This window comes from Lichenostomus cassidix, chromosome 17 (assembly GCF_008360975.1).
Source record: "Lichenostomus cassidix isolate B80296 chromosome 17, HeHo_3.0, whole genome shotgun sequence".
NCBI lineage: Eukaryota > Metazoa > Chordata > Aves > Passeriformes > Meliphagidae > Lichenostomus > Lichenostomus cassidix.
Genome location: NC_139497.1, coordinates 6,118,501 through 6,136,425, shown reverse-complemented (window position 1 = coordinate 6,136,425; position 17,925 = coordinate 6,118,501). Strand labels below are relative to the sequence as shown.

The window sequence follows — 17,925 nt, the reverse complement described above, 5'->3', positions numbered from 1 at the left end:
TCTGCTGCCAAAATAAAAAACCTGCAAACAGAGGATCTGAGTCCCACCTGCAAAGAAGCATCCAAAATCCTGCTGAACCCAGGGAGCTGCAGTACCTGACACAACCCTGACACTACTACTTTGACAGGGTCAATATTGCACCCACTGTTGAATATATCACCTGGAATTACAGATCTGCAGGTGGGAGAGGTATCAGCAATAGGGCAAAGTGCACACAGCTCATGTACATCCATGAGAACACAGGGAATCCCCTCAGAGGGATCACACAGTGATGGAAATAGAGCAGAGAGAGCTCTCCACTCTATAAACTTGAACTACCATCCACACACCTCCTGGAAAGCTTTTAAGGGGTTTGTAAACTGAAAATCAGGGAGAGACAGTGCTCTAGGCATCCCCTGACACCAAAGTGATGTGCTGGGGTGCTGCTCTCTCCTGTTGTTCCATCCAGTCCATGTCTTCTTCTGCAGGCAAGTAAACACCACCCTTGTAACCGACTGTCCCTTCAGAGACTGGTCCATTTCTTGTTTATCTTTCATTTTAAATGGATTAGACATGTACAAAAGCCTCCCTTGAAAAGGAACAACCAAGATGTGAAAAGGATGGGAAGATCCAACTGCCAGGCGTCAGCACTAATCCACGTCAAAGGGCACGCTGTCAACAACTCACTGTAAACTTCCACGAGGAAAAAAAACACTCAGAATAAAATAGTTAAGACCAGCTAAATGTTTGTCATTCATTATCTGAAGTTAAACTTGGATTTCTCAACAAGGCAAGCCAAGCCAAAGCAAGCACATTAATAAGAGAACATCTTTTCCAGGGAGCTACACGCTGGGTGTGCAGCCTGCCCTTGAAGGGAGAAAGGCTGCAGGCAGGTGAAGGCTGTGTTTGCCTTTCTCTGATAACAGGTATTTAGTTTTCTACGTCACTTCGCTTTATCGTAGCCTGAAACCCGGCCGAGCAGCCAGCTCCACCTCCCCATCTGCTCCCTGTGCCAGCTGGCCCTGTGGCCTGGGGGATGCTGAGCCAGCCATGGCCACACCACACAGCCCAAGAGCCCCCAGACCCAAACTGGGGGACCCCCAGCCCTGCCAAGGAACTGGGGGACACTGCTGGAAAACCCCACAGGGCAGATCTTAACATGACACGGAGGGGAGTGCCAGGAGCTGGTATGGCTGCATTCGTGTCCAAGTCATGGGGGGAGCTGAAAAACAAGGCAAATCCCCACCAAAATCCTTTCTCAAGTATTGGGATTGGGAAAAAAACCCAATGGCCTCGGCAGGGAAGGGCAGAGCTGGGAAGGCTCTGGTGAAGACACTGCCATGCTGGCAGCAAGTGAGCAAACACCCAGCCCAGGCAGGAGCTGACAGGTCGGCGTGCTCCACTTCAGCTCCAGTAACCTTCCAGCCTGGATAAACAGATCCCCCACCTCCTGAGGATACCCTGGGATCCTGATTGCATCCCAGCCCAGCTCCCCACAGAGCAGGCTGCAGTTTGGGGTGGGAAGGGGTGCATGGCAGTGCCCCCCCTGCCCCACAGGCACTGCCAGCTGAGGCATTGCACAAGCTCCGTGCCCTTTCCCCATCCAGGAATGCTCCAAACCCGCAGCACCGCAAGGCGTGGGTGCCTCTGCCCCATTAGTCACACATCTGACACCAGCACAGGTTTTGGGGAGGCAGCTGGGTTTGGAGGAGCTGCATCCCAAAATCCTGCCTGCTCCCACAGCACCCAACACGATGCATCCATCCTGGTTTTTCCCCCCAAATAATCACTCAGGTGAGTGTGTATCTATTTTGGGGCAGAGAAAGTACACCCTAAAACCCAGCCTGTAATGTTTGCTTTGTGATAAAAGGCAAGAGTTTTAGCTAGTAGGAAAAAAGTTATATATATTATACATACTTATAGCTATACATCTTTTTTGGAATAGAGGGAAGAAGGGAAATGGAATCATTGAAGTCTTCATGGCCCAAGGAGCTTTGAAAAATTTGGAGGGAAGGAACAGAACATCAAGTTTAAACTGTTTTCAATGGAAAAACCCATTAAAGGAAAAGGGATCTTTTGCAGAAAGATATATATTTTGCTGATTTTGACAAAAAGGACTGCTCAGAGGAGGAGGAAAAAAAGCTTTCATTTGAAGGTTCTGAGCATTGCTTTGCACCTTTACAGTGCTGCTCATGAAAGCATCCTCACAAACCTGTTATTGCTGGAACACAGCATGCCCAGGGAGAAGGTGGATCTGACCACGTGCTGGGTGAGGGCAGGGATTTGGAGACAACCCCTGCCTGTGCCAGAAAAATGAGCACTTATTACAAAAGGCAGGAGAAAAAAAGTATATATTTTTAAAAATAATCAACTTCCTCCCTTCCATTTGGCCCCAGGGATGGGGAAATGCTGATCCTCCAGCTCACAGATGGTTCTCCCGGAACAACCTCCTGGTTTCCACCCCGTCAGACACATCTAGTGCTGATTTTGGAGGAGGGAGGAAGGACATCAGCCTCCCTCCTCCTCGTCAGCAGCACTGCACATGCCATGCATGCCGTGGGATGCAGTGGGCATTTCCTGGGATGAAACATCAACTTTGCCCACAGATCCCTCCCCAGCCACAACCACCTCTCACACCGCAGGGGAGGAAGCTGTGGGTCAAACACACACATCCCTGGCAATTAAAATCATCTTCGTAACACCAACCAGTCCCAGCCATCCTGTGACAGGCCACAGAAAATATGAATTGAGCCCTTTCCAATTCAGACTGGTTTGTTCCTCATTCAGGTGCTGCTGGACCCAAGCTCCAGTCAGTGATAGTCACAGCCTCATTCAGCAATTGCACAGAAGGAAGGATTGAGCATCACCCAAAACGTTGTTGTTCTACCATGTGTCTTCTCAAAACTTCACACAACTGCACACACAGGGATGAATTTAGAGTAATGTCACCAATGAAACGCTCAAATTAATAGCAATAATAAAGTCTAAGTGCTCCACGTGGCAGGGAGAGCCCTGCTGGGGAAAACAACCTGTGAAAGCTGAAAAAGCAGCCCACGATGAGACCACTGGGAAGAAAAAAAAAGGCAACAAAACAAACAGTCCATTTCAATCTCCTTTTCATAAAGAGCCAAAATGAACCCAGGAACACATCAGAGAATAATCATTTAGCACAGATCAAACAGGAGAACTAGCATATTAAAAATACATGCAGCATTAATCAGCTACACAGAGTTATGTGCCATCATTTCCATAAATAATACAGGATCAAAGCAGCCCAAGCAGCACTATCAGTTAATACAGTCAGCCAGTCAGTCAAAATACAGTAAAGCTGCCTGAAAACTGTGGCTGTATAATTTGCCAGGAATAAAGCAGATTCATCTGAGAAGTGGCACAACCAGTTAAACGGGTAAAGGTTACCAGCAGCCACGTCATTAGAGGGAGATGATGCCACAGAGGTAAGAAAAGAAAACAAAAAGGAATGAAGGGTTAACGCAGCCTCAACAAATTATTAAATTTTTAAAAAACCAAACAAACACCTTGAGGAATATCAATTTATCTGTCTAGTTGTGACCCCAAGAAGAGCCAAGGTGTGGGGATGGGTGGGAGGGCTGACCCTGCTGGGAACATCCCCAGGGCTGGAGCAGGGCTGAGCCATGGGGTGCAGCCCACCCAGATATCCTTCCCCAGGGTCAGGGCAGAGCCAAGGGGCTCCTCTTGGCCCAGGAAAAAACCTCCCCAATGCAGAAACCATCCTGCCTGCTCGGGGTGAAGGCTCAGCACCAACAGCCTTTAAACATCCACCCATCCATGCATAGAAAATGCCTGTGTCATTAAGCCTTTTGCTGAAAGGCTGCAGAGCCATTTAGCTGCCTGATTTTTAAAACAGGCATGTGGAGCCGAGCTATAAATAGCAGGGATGCTTGCCTCGTCATGTTTCTGGGGGCTTATTTATAAGGACAGGGGGCAACTGAATTAAAAATGGTTTAATAAGAAGTGTCTTGGGCTTCTCTGCTTTAAAGCCAAGCTGCCAGAGGAGAAAAACCTTCGAGGTTTTTTGCTTTTTTCTTTTTCCAGGCGAAAAGCAAACGCCCATCGCTCATGCTCAGACTCTGAATCGGTTACATTTACAAGGCAAATTTTAATTCATACAGCAGGTGTTCAGAAATTAAAAAAAAAAAAAAAATCCTCCTTTAAGCAGCACAAGACCAAACTAAGGCTTTGCATGAGTTCATGCAGCTCCGGGGAAGCTCCTCATTCACTGAAACAGGACCTGTGCGTGTGAATGAGGAGCAGAGATGTCAAAAATCTCCTCCAGAGAGGGGAGGAGGGAAAAAAGCCCTGAAGGGCTGGAGCAGAGCTGTTGCCAAATCCGGGGGCTGGCAGCCCCAATGGCATCACGACCCTGCTGCATTTCGGGTGACGGAGGGCGAGAGGAATTTTGCATGGGAAGATCCAGATGAGCACCAGCCAGAGGAGGAATTCAGCTCCCAACAAAAGAGCCGCTTTGGGCAGCTCCAGAGGTCCCCAGGCGATTACAGCCCCGGCAGTGTTTGGAGGGTCTATTCTTCGCAGGCAGCTAGGCGAAATCCCGGGAAAGCAGGCGGATCCAGCAGCCCCCTCCCTGCTCCCTGCCTTTATTGAATGGCCGGAGAAAACAGGAGGAGACAGCCAAGCTGCTCCAGCCCTCAGCGCCAGGGCACCAGCCAGCTGGGATGCAGGAGCTGGACCGCTTTTCCTGCATCCCTCCTCGGGAAAAGCAGGGATGGGAGCCCTGGGGGAGTGAGTGACACTGTCAGGAGAGGTGATAGCCTCCCCTGCTCCTCCTGCAGCGAGCCAGGACCAGCACCATCGGGAAGTTTCCTACTGAATAAGGGGGAAAATGTTCTGCCAGACAAATGAGGTTCAATTATTCCAAGCCTAGAATGTCTTGTTGGAAATGCTTCCAGACTGACAAGCTTTAATCCAATAAGAGACCCTTCCAGACAAGCCCTGCTGGGATTTTGGGAGCGTTTCCCCCTGGCAGGGACCCAGCAGCCCCCAGCCCCACTCTGGGGATGGATTCAGCCCCAGGCACAACAATCTTACAGGGCAGCCTCAAGGCACAGGACCCTCGAGTTCACTGGAAGCTTAAGCAGAAGCAAAGCAAGAACAACAATTTCAGTCTGACACAACCCAACAGTCAAATTTTAAAAAAAAGCAAATAATTTCCTGTGAACCAGAAATCTGGTTTTCAGCCAGTTTAATGAGACTGAATCGCAACTGGTTCTGTTCTCCTGGGGTGCTGGAGACACAGGACCCCCCAAGGCAGGGCAGATGGCTGGATTGCAATCTAGCCTTTAGCTCGTAAAACATATTAATATCCCCAACCAATTATAAAGTGCCAGACTCTGCCCCTCGGGGCCCAACTCCCACCGAGCGATGCCTCGCTGCACAAGGCAGCCCTGTTGAGCTCAGACATGCAGCACCTGCCAGGCCAACACAGCCCGTGGCTTTCCAGGACTTTTAAAGCAAACCAAGCCCTTGCTCCATCCTCATCCAAGAGCTCAGTGAAGTCTCAGGTGTGGTCAAGGTGCTGTATAAAAACCCAGCTCCTCGATGCTACTTTTTTGTTTTATTTTTCAAGTGCTTGTCAGAGGTAAAGCAGAAGGAGCCAGACGGCTGTAAGAGGATCCCTGCCTTCAGCACCCGGCCTTGGCATGGGTTTATTCCCAAAGCTGGCAGATGCATCACACCACTGCTAAGAGCTTGGCTGCTTCTTGGAAGCACCAGTGAGCACCTCAGATCGGCAGCAGCGCTCCCTGACAGTCAGCTGGCATTAGCTGCACAAATGGCACCAGCATGGAGCCTCAGCCCTGGGTATTTATAGGGCTCTCGTCAAAAAACCTCTGAAATCTTTCCCCTGACTTCAGCAGAACTTTGCATCCAAGGCCTCAGCTCCTCAGGGACAGCTTGTTCTGTGCTTCTGTGCCCGCAGCCGCGGGGGTGGCATGTCCTGGATGTCCCTGTCCTCGTGCTGCTCACCCGTGGCAGTGAGGACAGATTTGGGGACAGGCTCGATGCCCACCATCGCCACCACCCCGCTGGGCAGATCCCAGGATGCTGCAGCCACCTGCAAGGCCACACTAGAGCGGCACAAGGACCACAGGCCCCTCTGGGATAGGGTCACACACCCTCAGGTGACACCTCGGTGTAGCCCCTGTCACCATGGCCCCTTGACCATGCAGAGCTGGGCAGGTCAATGCCAGGGCACCTCGCTGGGACCAGGAGCACCAGGAAGATGCTCCAAAGGCAGGACCAGCCGCTGTCCAGGAAGCTTCCACACTTGGCCACACACTCCCCAGCTGCCTGCACAGGCACAACCTTTGCACCCCATCCAACCCCAGTGTGTGTCACAGGAGTCCCTTTGGTCACACTCCAGGCACTGTCCCACCTGTCCCAGCCACCCTTGCAGGGCCTGGAGAGACACTGGCATCAGCAAGGGACTGGGACATCTCCTGCCACCACACAGCCTCAGAAAAGCCACTTTTTTCAGAGCTCCAGTACCTTTCCCTCCCCACAGGCTGGTGTTTGGCTGTTTCCAAGAGCAGACAGATAAATAATGTCACCACACAGTGGCAGTGCCATTTTACAGATGGCATTTTCCAAGTGGCAGCTCAGTGATGTGATGTCTGAACCTCAGCTATCATTTAAAATAAAACCAAAAGGCAACATCCCAGCAGAGAGAAGCTAACAAACAAGACTCTGGATGCTCTAGAGATCCTTGCAGAAATATTCTTATTTTCATGAGCATTGCTAAGTCTCAGAATCTCAATCCTGAGTCAAGACAGTTGGATGCATCTGCTTCAAGAATGATTCAGATGGGAGCGTGGAGGCAGGGAAGAAGGCAAGGGAGTGACATTTTCTGCTGTGGGCAACATCTCTTTATTTTAAGCTCAAAGACACAAACTTATTACTTGATTGAAAAAAAGGCACTCTCTGCCCTGGCTGCTCCTGTGCTGATCCTGAGGAACAAGACCATCCTCCTTATCCTCAGCTTTCACACCCGTAACTTCATTTCCATTTTTTTAAATAAATTTAAATCCTGCTGACACCTCGAACACAAGTTATCTCAGTAACCACATTGAACACAATCCTGAGCCCTCAAACAAGGAAGGCTTAAGCTGCCTTCTCAAGTGATGAGCAGGAGGAAAGCTCCAGCTCGCCCTCCCTGGCTCCTCCTGCTTGTTCCCCACAGGGTCACAGGCAGAGAAGGAGCATGCAGGCAGGTAGCTGTGTGTGAAACCACACCTAAGTGGGAAGACTTTTTCCAAGAGATCTAATGGCTGGATGAGAGAAGGGAAGAGGACAAGTCACTTAGAGCTGCAAAAGGGATGGTGACAAGGTCCTGAAACTACCTTCAACAACTCAGCTGTCTCTGTCCTAGCAGGATTTGGGAGCTCCCAACCCCTCAAGGGGCACAGCCCCAGTGTGGCAGGGTCTGGCTGCTGATGGCTCCATGGTTTGGACCTGTCTTTCCTCTACAGCAATACTGTTTGGGGACCCCCAAACCTGCCCCCACCATAGCTCCTGCAAGAACAGGGTGCACAGACCTTTCTCCACATGCCCTGCACAAAAGCCAAACCCTCCAGTAGGATGATGAAGAGCTGAAGCCAGGACTTACCAGCCCCCTCCTCACTGTGTCACCTCCCCTGTGCCCGGCCAGCTACCCAGGTCACCCCCAACGCCCCCAGGGATTTGCCAGGCTCCTCTTCACAAGCTAAACCCATCAGCTAATCCCACCCACAGCCACAGCCAGCACCCATTGAGGGGCTCTGGCTGCACCTCCTCCATCCGAGCAGCAGCACCCCAGCCCGAGGTGGCCCCATCAGCCATCTCTGCACGCCCTGACTCAGCTCTCACACATTTCCGTGGCAGTGTGTGACACCTTCCCGTGGTTAATGCTCCAAGCCACCTGCATTTCCTGCCCTGTGGCTGGAGCAGAAATTGTTCACTGTCCCCTCCCAAGAGGTGCAGAGGTGAGGAGTCAGAGCCAGCGTCACCTCTGGGAGCTGGTAACCCAGGAAGGCAGGTGGAGCATGACAAAACACCGGGGAGGAGAGAAGGCAACAGCTTTCAGGATCTGAAGCACTCAGTACACTCTAAAGACACCAATACCCAGGGTTTGGGTGCAGCTCTCCTGCTGACCCAGCACAGTCTGAGCACAGCAAGGCTGTGAAAGGACATTTGGGCTTTTCAGCCCACCCACCTGCTGTGCATGGGGCTGGAAAGAGTCACAACAAAACGTCCTTCAATAAGACCCACGTTGCTCAACACTGCCCTATAGAACGAGGTGGAATTGAGGATTTTTGTTCTGCAGGCAGAGAAAGTCCAACCAGGACCAAGCTGGCCACAGCAGCTGCATCTCTGCTCCAACACAAGCATCCCCAAGCCAGATTCCCCAGCAGAGCTCCAGCTCCTGCTTAAAACAAGACTACTGGGGATAAAAGGAAGAGGCAGAGTCCCCACGGCGGGTGTTAGCAGCTTTGGTGATAAGGCAAGGGATACTTCTAAGCTTGTCTCCACAAACATAAGGATTAGCAATTTACTTCTCTTAAAAACAAAATCCGGGATTTTAACACGATCACAGGCTTGGAAAGAAAAATAAACATCATGAAACTGGGGAAGGGAGGAGAACGAGAGCGGAGCAAGCAGGCTTTTCAGAGAAAGCTGAAGTGTTTCTTAAATCAGAAAGAGAAATGCACCAAAGTCAGAATTGAAATCTTGGTAGCTCTGAACAACAGTGACCCTGAGGACTCTCACACCAACCTCTTACCAGTGATAACGCCATGAACATTAAGGGAAGCCTTGCTAATAATGTGCATGAGAAAAGACCCATTTGTTCAATGCAACAGAGCACATAATGCATTAATTACCTAATGAGTTGGAAAAGTGATGTTGAAAACATGCTTGAGTTAAAGCAAACGGAGGGTTTCAGCTAAGCCCATTATGTCCACTGGCTTTGCTGTGCCTTCGGTGCTTAACAGCCTTTGAGAGCAAACCTCTGCACAGGAATTCTTCACGGCAGATGGGGCAGCACAGGAAACCCCACAAAACCCACAGAGAGCAGCTCCCATACAGACCATGGCTGTAGCACCCACCCACAACACCTCCCCAGGCTCCCCCATGGCACAGGGGGATGCTGCCAAGCCCAGCACGTCCTCCTGATTCCACCTCATCTGCCCTCAGGTGCCCTAAAACCCACCCAGCCCTGGAGAACACCAGCAATCCCCCATCAGCCAGGGCTAATCTCAACCTGTCACACTCAGGACTAACAAATTGGCCTCCTGGAGAAGACATAATCTGCCCATGTGCTCCTGCCCTGGCAATCACCACAGCGTAAAGGCACCAGAGAGCAATTTTGAGATTAAGTGGCTGAAGCCATTAATAATTAGCACGTTAAAACTTCAAAGGGTGATGCTGGCCTCCACACTACAGCCTCAGCACAGCCAGGGTGGTGGTGGGGAGTGCTCACCCTCAGTGCTCCCTTTTCCCAAGTGAGAACTGAAGCACAGGGGTGAGGGCAGCCTGTGGCAGCACAGGGATTAGACACGAAATCCCCCAGACTTCCATCCCTGATAGCTCCTACAGCAGGAGACACAGAGGATGTTATGTAAGCATCCTACATGGACATCTGGGAGCATCCCAAAGCCACTGCTAAAGGAGTCACCTCACACACTTGTCACTCTGCCTCTATGAGCAGGATACTCTCCATGAGGCCCTTGGAGCCCAGGCTGGGAGCCACAATGCCAATGGATACTGATGGAAACACAACACAGGGGGTCAGAGAGGGAAATGTGCTGGAGGAAGCTTGGGATGTGTATGTGGATCCCCTGGTTGGCATCCAGAGGGTCACACTGTGCTGCACTGAGTTGCACAGTCCATTCAGTCTGATCCAGCACAGCAGAGGAAATTACTTTTGCTTTAAGAACACTCAACTCATCCTACCTTTATCAGCAATTCCCAATCTTAAGCCATTCTATTTCTTCCAGAAAAAGCAAAGAGAGAAACCTCAACGGAAGGAAAGGAATTAAAGTCTGAAAAACACACGACTCCAGATTTTCTGCTGATTTTATTTCCAGCCAAATAAAAAAGGTTGATTAATCCCCTTGTTCAGACTGCTAACACTACCAGAACAGACTGCATCCCTTTCACATCAGAGGAGGCTCAACATACTTAAACCAAACATCTTCCAGGCAAAGTGAAAATATAAATACAAAACAGGAAAGAATTAGCACTATAGTATTTGCATGTGTTTGAAAAGAAAGCCTTGGAAATGCAGAGTGAAGCCAAGTTCTCCAGTAAAGTGGACAAAGCTCGATCCTCAGACTCCAGCAGAGTTTTAATCTATAGGTAAACTGAAGTCTCAGCTTTGAGGAGCATCACTGGTGTTTCACCTCCCAGAGTGAAACCAGCTCTGTCACTCTGTGCTACACCCAGCAAGAGCCTACCTGAGACCACAGCCCTCCCGTCCACCCTTCACCTCTCCCCTCCTCACACCCTTCATTGATAATTCCATTTATTCCCGTTGCCATAGCACCTTCCTCAGCTCTGCACAAGCCCCAACCACCAGAGGGGCAGGATGAGGCCTCGCACAGGCTGCACCGAGATGCATCATTACCAGCAGAGATGAAGCTGGTGGCTCTTTCCTGCCCTGGCACAAAAGCCATCAGGTACCATGTGAGTACCCCAGCACCTGCTGAACTGCAGACACACCTCCTGACACAGGCAAGAACAAGGGCTCTGGTGACTCCAAGTCATCACCAACCCTGCTCTCCCTCTGCTGCCGGCACGTCGAGGTGGGACACCGGGGACCCTTGTGCAACTCGACATCAGAGTCCCACCGGGGCTGCCCGAGGCCAGCATCCATCCTGTTTGGGCACTGCCTGGATGCAGGGCGATGGGACGGACCTGTCTCCGTCTCCTCCACGGAGAGCATGCCAGGGACCACTGCCTGAAGGATGCTTCGGGTAGCCTGGACCAGCACCTGCCCCGCTGCTCCCCAAAAACACCGGTGACACCCCCGGCACAGCACGGGCTTGGCACCGCTGCCCCTCCAGACCGCATCCCGGCGTCGGCACAGCCGCGGGCAGGCCGGAGCGGGGCTGGGCCAGGAGATGCTCCGGGGTCCCGCAGCGCGGGGGTCTCTCCACCCAGCCCGCACGGGGGTCGCCGCCGCCCCGAGCCCGGCCGCGCCTTTGTCCGCCCGGCGGAGCATGGGGCGCAGCCCCGTCCCGCTCCCCGCCGGCGGCCCCGCTGACACTCCCCGACACGCGCGGGCCGCTCACCTGCGGGGCCGCTGCCCGCAGCCGCCTCCTCCTCCTCCTGCTGCTGCTGCTGCTCCTCTTCCTCCTCCTCCGCCACCGCCTCCTCCTCCTCCTCCCGCACCTCCTCCGGGGGCGGCGGCGGCGCCGGGCTGCCCCGTGCGGGCGAGGCGGTGCCGCGGGGCCGTGCGGGCGGCACCGTGCCCGGGCCGCTCTCAGCGGGGCCGCCGCTGCCGCTGCCGGGCTCGGCGGGCGGAGCGGCGCTGGCGGGCAGCGCGGCGGCGGCGGCCAGGAGGGCGGCGAGGCACAGCAGGGCGAGCGCGGTGCTCGGCCGGCGCCTCATGGTGCGGCGCGGGGCTCCGCCATCCACTCATTCATTGACGCGGGCGCTCGCACTCGCACCGAGCGCGGCCGGGAGCGGCGCCGGGCGGCGGCGGCTCCTCCCGCCGCCTCAGCCGGCCATGCCGCGCCCGCGCCCTGCGCCCCTCCGGCGGCTCCCGCCGCGCCGCGCCCCGGCTGACAGCGCCGCGCCCGCCCCGCCCCGCGCCGCCGCGCCCAATCGGCGCCGCGCCCGCCCCACCTGACGGCGCGGCTCAGCCAATCGGCGCGCGGCGGGGGCGGGGCGCGGGGCGGGGCGCGGCGGGGAGGGGGCGGCATTGTGCGGGCGTGAGGGGCACCGGCCGGAGCCACCGAGCCCGGCAGCGCCGTGAGGGCAAGGGCTCGCCTTTCGTGTGCGTGCCGGTCCAGGTCTGCTCGGTTTGCAAAAATACAGGGGCCTACGTCTGTAAATTCTTAACATTTTTTTAAATTTTATTAAAAAAATTAAATTTCCCCCACGCTCCCCGGCCTCAGTTTTGGGAGACAAGGAGGAAGGCGCCGGCAGTCGCATGGGGACACAAAGCGGGTTGCCAGAAAGCAGGGATGCTCCTTGCACCCCGCTGCAGCTCTCCGGAGGGGTGCAGCAGGTCGGGGTGTCACCGCCCCTCAGCAGCCACCTGTCCCCGTGTCCCCGGCCCGCCGCCCTCATCGCCAGGCCTGCCGTGATGCCGTTGCCCTTTGTGCCGCTCTTCTCCCGCCGCCGGAGCTGCTCCCCACCCGGCAGCCGCAAGGACAATGACACCTGGGGACCCCCAGGCCGCCCCGCCCGCGGTCCTGCCGGGGCCGAAGCGGCAGTGAGTGACCTTGGCCAAACCCCGCGGCCCGGAGGAGCGATCGGCAGTGCCGCGGGGGGAGGAAGCACAGTGACACAGATATTAATTATTCACGGGACCCAAGCGGGTGATCGCTGGTTCACGGGTGGTGAAGCAAGACGGGAATGCGCTGCCAGCCCCGCGCGGTGGGAAAACGCCGCTCTGATCAACACAAAGGCACGTGGAAGAGCGCTGGGATGGGCTGGAGGAGCCGGGTGAGCCGGACAGAGCCCTGGGACAGCAGCAGCAGCATCCCTGGACACATCCCGCTGCGGGAAGGTGCAGGGCGCTGGGAGCTTGGTGGCTTTTGGCTGCCCGGCCCTGCCCGCAGGTGTGTGGCACTGCCAGGTGAGTGTTTGCATCATCTCTGGTTCCTGCAGGAGCTGACAAGTGTCCTTTGGGGTGGGACAGCCCCACCTTCACCCTCCACGCGGTCCAGGCTGCCAGTCCTTCTCTAGCACAATATTTAGGAGTTGACTACAAGGGAAGCACTGCCCAGCGTAGCTGCTGTGGGGTAATTATTTTGCAATCACTCACTGCTCTTCCCCCATACCCATTCCCTTCTCAGAAATAAATGGGACTTTATTCCTGCATAATAATATAATTATTATTCCCCGGCAGCTCTGCTGTGCCATTTCCCCCACGGAGACAAACCCTTCTGAGATCTGCTTTCCATAATCGCCGCCAGCCTGTCGCTCCCCACGGGACTGGAGGGTCCCTCTGATCAGGGGGAACACAGCTGGCAGGGGGGCAGGAGGGTTTGCTGAGCCAGTGTCTCCTCCAGCAGTTCACACAAGGTTATTGTCTATGGGAATGGGAAGAAGAAGCTGAGCAGAGCAAAGATTAGGGAAAGAGTTGTCCAGAACAAAGAAATTCCTTAATTTTAAATAAAAGTGGCCCTCTGCTGTCACCCCAACAAAGGAAGGAGACAGGAAGATCCTGTCAAAGGTCCTTGGGCATCCCCAGTAGGACCCAAGAAAAAGGACTCCTTGGAGGTGGGATCACACACAAAACCAGAGACTCCTTCTACCCAGCTGGCTGATTTCAGTGCTGGGTTATTATGAGAATCATTATAAAGAGCCACAACAATAAAATTTCCTGTCTCTGACATGTTGTGGGTACACACAACCCGGAGCCTTTGTGGTAATGCCACATCCTGATGGCAGCAACGGTGGGAAACCTGAGGGATGAATTCCCACCTTGGTGGAAACCACTGCCAGCTCCCCCAGCTGCCAGAAGGATGGGTTGAAAGCTGGAGAAAGGCTGTGAGAGATGCTGGGCAAAGGGGATGGAAAATGTTGGATAACGGGGATGGAAGATGTTGGGTGAGGAGATGGAGGATGCTGGGTGAAAGGGATAGAGGATGCTGGTGAAAGGGATGGAGGATGCTGGGTGAAAGGGATAGAGGATGCTGGGGAAAGGGATGGAAAATGCTGGTGCAGGGATGGAGGATGGCATGTCCCAGCCCCGGCGCAGGGACAGTTCCGCAGGACCTGCCGCTCCCTCTGTCGATGTCACAGAGAGTTGCAAGTGCTCCACAGCCCCGAGCTCCGGACCCACACAATCCCTGGCTTAACCCAAAGCCCAAGTGCCCGAAAAGCTGCTGGTTGCTTCCAAGGGCGTTCAGGTGCAGGTGCCAAAAGCACAGAGCAGACCTGTGCTGGCACCACACCGCCAAAATGCTCACGCTTGCCTTGTTTCCATGTTTTCATTGTGCAATGAGAAAGGGAGTAATGCATCTGTGATCAGGATGGATCCCTGGGGAGCAAGCCCCACAGCCCAGGTTGCACACAGGCAGCCCAGCCTCCACGCCTGCTTTTTCCCTAACTTTTACGGGAATCGACATCCCCCGAAGAATTGTTCCTATTCCATCAAATCAGCAAGATTTTCTTCCCCAGTGGAAAGTTTCCATCAGATATTTAGCAAGCAGCTCTTTCTCTGACCTATTTGCAAGCCCCAAGCCACTCTCCACCACCCACTGCTTGAAAGCTTTGATAATTCAATGAGATGTTAATTCTGACATCCAGCATAACTCTCAATACAAAAACTCTTTTTTTTTTTTTAATTATCATTAATTGCAATGCAGAAGTAATGAATCCTCTCTGCAGACTTGGCATTCCAAGCACCCAGCAGCATTTTGCTGCACAACTCCCATTAAGTCAAGGTGTATTAAGTGGTTTTTGACAGTCCTGTGTGCTCTGGGGTGGGCAGAGCCCAGAAAAGACAAGGCAGCACAGCTCTGCCGTGGGGAGTGAGGCACAAGGCTGAGTCCAGCCTGGTCAACACATGGAGGTGTCAGCATACATGTGCTTAAAGCACACTGCAAAAGGCCACTGTCACTTTTAAGCTCGTCAGGATTATATTTTAGGGCAAAATTCTGTTCTAAATGCAAAGGGTTGTTAGTGAGATCCCATGTGCCTTATCAGGGCACACAGCCTGTGAGTCTGAGCTGCACACAGTGCTGGAAACTTTTCCACCTGCATTTAAGAGCCCACCTCAGTGGGTTTTTGCAGGGCTTGTCCCTGAGCAGGGTGCCCTCCACTCCCTCTGCAGAGCCCTGATTCAGGGGAGATCAATATATTCTTTAGGCTGCACTTCTCCCGTGAATATTTTCATTATTACATATACATATTTATCATTTATTTAAATCATCAAATAAAGAGGAATTGGAAGTCAAAATCCCCAAGAGCATCTCTACAAACCTGGTTATGAGACGCAGGAACTGACTTAAAGCACAAGCAGAAGATTTATTTTCACCGCTGGAGCTGACTAAACAGCACATATGTTGGAAAACAATTTATATAAGTCTTTCTGTTTTCATGACCAGGGCAACATTAGCAACAAGAAGGTGATAGCTGGAGTGCAGAATTCCATGTCTTCATCTCTTCCTTCATCTATTTTAAAAATAAAACACCTTCTCTGTGGTTGCTCTGGAGCGGCAGCCTTGCCTGAGCTGAGCGCACGCATTGCCTACATTTATCCTCTGATTTGAATATAAATGAAAGAGAGTGAGTTAAAAATGGAGCCTGGGGAGTTGTCTCTGCAGGCCTACAGCTGCTGGTGGCAGCGATGGGTGGGCAGAGGCCTGGAGCCTCACCTTGTTGTGCAGAAGGAGCATCCACAGCATCACCAAGTTTCCGAAGGTGACAAACCCCTCCTTCATTGGGTCCAGTTCCCTCACACACTGTGCTCACGGGGAGTTTACCACTGGGCATGTCTCTGAAATAATGATGGAGCTTTAAAGGTGAGCTCAGGAGAGCCCTGTCACTGCAGTGCTGAGCACTGAGCATCCCTCCCTCCCTCCAGCTCCCTGCAAATCCACCCAGGAGGAGCCTTGGATCCCAGGCATGGATGAGAAGGGACATCCCTTTACCCCTCGCAGCCTCTGCAGCCTCACACACCTTTTTTTATCTGCACAAAGCACTGCAGGGATGGAACAGGGAGCAATTGCTCTTTTTGCAACTTCCCAGGCATCAACAGAAGTCCCAGCCCTGGTGAATGAAGCTGCAAGCGCTGCATGCTGCAGCCACCACTCCTATGTGAGCATAAACAAACCTGGCACTGGCACAGGTCTGCTGTCACCTCAGATCAATGCAATCAGCAGCAAGACTTCCCTCTCTTGCCAGGGGGACATCAGCAGGACACGGTGGGGGTCTGTGCACCACTAACAGCTCCCAGTTCTACTCACACTTAAAGAGCAGCTTAACTTTAGGCGTGTCAAGGTCACACAAATTTAAAGCTAAGCTCCTTTTCACATCAAAAATGCCCTGCAAATGCAAAACACCGAATAAATTGGCTAATGCATATGTTTATTGCTGTTTTCTGAGAGGCTGGATCAGAAGGGCTGAGCAGGGAGGGTCAGGTTCTGCACTGCTGACTCAGAGTGTTCAGAAAGTACAATTTCTCTTCCACAGGAAATTGTGGTGCTTACAGATGTGTTTTCATCTCCAAATCCTGCAGTCCATCCCCAGTTTGCTGGAGAAGGCTTTCAGGAGCATCGCTGGGGAAGGATTGCTGTGCTGTGTGGCTGCAAGGGTGGCATGGGAAGGTGCTGTGGGTGCCACTGCCCAACACTGCCAGGGCTCAGCCCAGGAACCAGCAGCTCACACACAAGGAAGATTAAAATGGTATCAATTGGAGTGGTAACGTCAAAACTAAACCGAGCAATTTGTTGAAATGACATGCTTTGGAAGAAAAAATTACCCTCTGAAGGTCAAAATGAATGGTTCCGATTTTTTTCCCCCATCAATAGTTTCCTACGTGTTCCCACAAAATGGGTTGATTTCAGCAAAGCTGCGCTCGCCAATAAAGATCATTTCCAATGAAACCCTTTCTATCCTCCCTGCTGCCAAAAGAGCTCTGCCTGCAGCTGAGCATCCCACAGATCTACAAGTGGGGCATATTTCCTCGCCAGTGCAGCCCCCAGAATTGTCCTGGACCCCTCTGCCCAGTTCCTGGCTCTGGGGACACTGGGATTTTGAGGGACATCCCTGCACAGCAGGTGCTTTCTGCTCCCCTTTTTATTCATAATTATTTCTGCAAATGTGGGTCACAAAACAGGGACAGCCCTGACACTCTCTAGGAGCAGAGGAGCATCCCTTCAAAGAAGATTTAGAAAAGCGGTGTGGGAAGGGTTTCTGTAGTGCTCATCCACAGAAGAGAGCAGCAAATCCTCTCCTCTGATGGCAGATCATGAAGGCAATTCCTTGAGTGTGAGACACTGAGCTACCAGGGATTATACAATTCCTTTGAAAAAGGGCTTTTCTTCCAGATCCCTTTCACAAATCTCCTGCTATTACCCACCCTAAAGCACTGGTAACACTTTCAATCTCTTGCTTTCTGCCACAGACATTTCACCTTTCACTCACTTTCACTCAGGTTTTTCGTTGAATATTGAAAGCATGGTATTACCTGGGACACGGGGAGGGACGGGATTAGGGATTGAGAGGTCTGTCCAAATTAGACAGGCTATTAGCTGTTCCCACATTGCCTCAGGCAGGGCACTGACCACACCGAGCCAGCTGCTGTCCCCAGAGCCCAAGCTCCCTCCCAAAACACTCAAGGTGTTTGATTCTTTCCATGTGTTTGTTTAAATGAATCCCTAGGAGCCTTCAGCAAGGCTGGGGCTATCCTGACTCCTGGCAAGGACCAATCTGGAGCATCCCACAAGGAGCAGGGCTGGAGGACACAGCTGGAGCTGGGAGCTGAAGCCCAGCCAGGCACAGGTTGGGGACAACACGCCGTCAGCATTTGATCTTTTCAGCTGCCAAACCCTGTAACCCCTGAATCATTTAGGAAAGTGTCGGTGTGAAGGCAGGACAGAAGGTCCTTGACATTCCCAGAGCTGCAGGTGGGACACTGAGCGCCCATTACGTCTCCAACCCTGAACAATCTGTCAGCCAGCAAAGCAAAACCTTTTCTTTCTGCTTCTCCACGCAGCGCTGAGGGCTGAGCTG

At 52.8% G+C, this 17,925-nt stretch overlaps 1 protein-coding gene and 1 long non-coding RNA gene across 3 annotated transcripts in view; one reads left to right on the top strand and one right to left on the bottom strand.

The window, feature by feature from the left end:
- MEGF9 (multiple EGF like domains 9) overlaps positions 1–11,793 on the bottom strand; it is a 47,674-nt gene extending 35,881 nt beyond the window's left edge. Inside the window, exon 1 of one of the 2 annotated variants that reach the window (XM_085077200.1) lies at positions 11,304–11,793. In XM_085077200.1, coding sequence (XP_084933326.1) covers positions 11,304–11,622 — 319 coding nt within the window. In that variant the 5' untranslated portion in view covers positions 11,623–11,793. The remainder of the gene's footprint in view (positions 1–11,303) is intronic. The other variant, XM_085077199.1, reaches the window with a different exon arrangement.
- Positions 11,794–11,978: 185 nt separating this feature from the next.
- Positions 11,979–16,688, top strand: LOC146429961 (uncharacterized). Its single transcript, XR_014855423.1, has 2 exons — positions 11,979–12,817; positions 16,384–16,688. It is a non-coding gene; the product is annotated as an uncharacterized LOC146429961 (long non-coding RNA).
- The last annotated feature ends 1,237 nt before the right edge of the window (positions 16,689–17,925 follow it).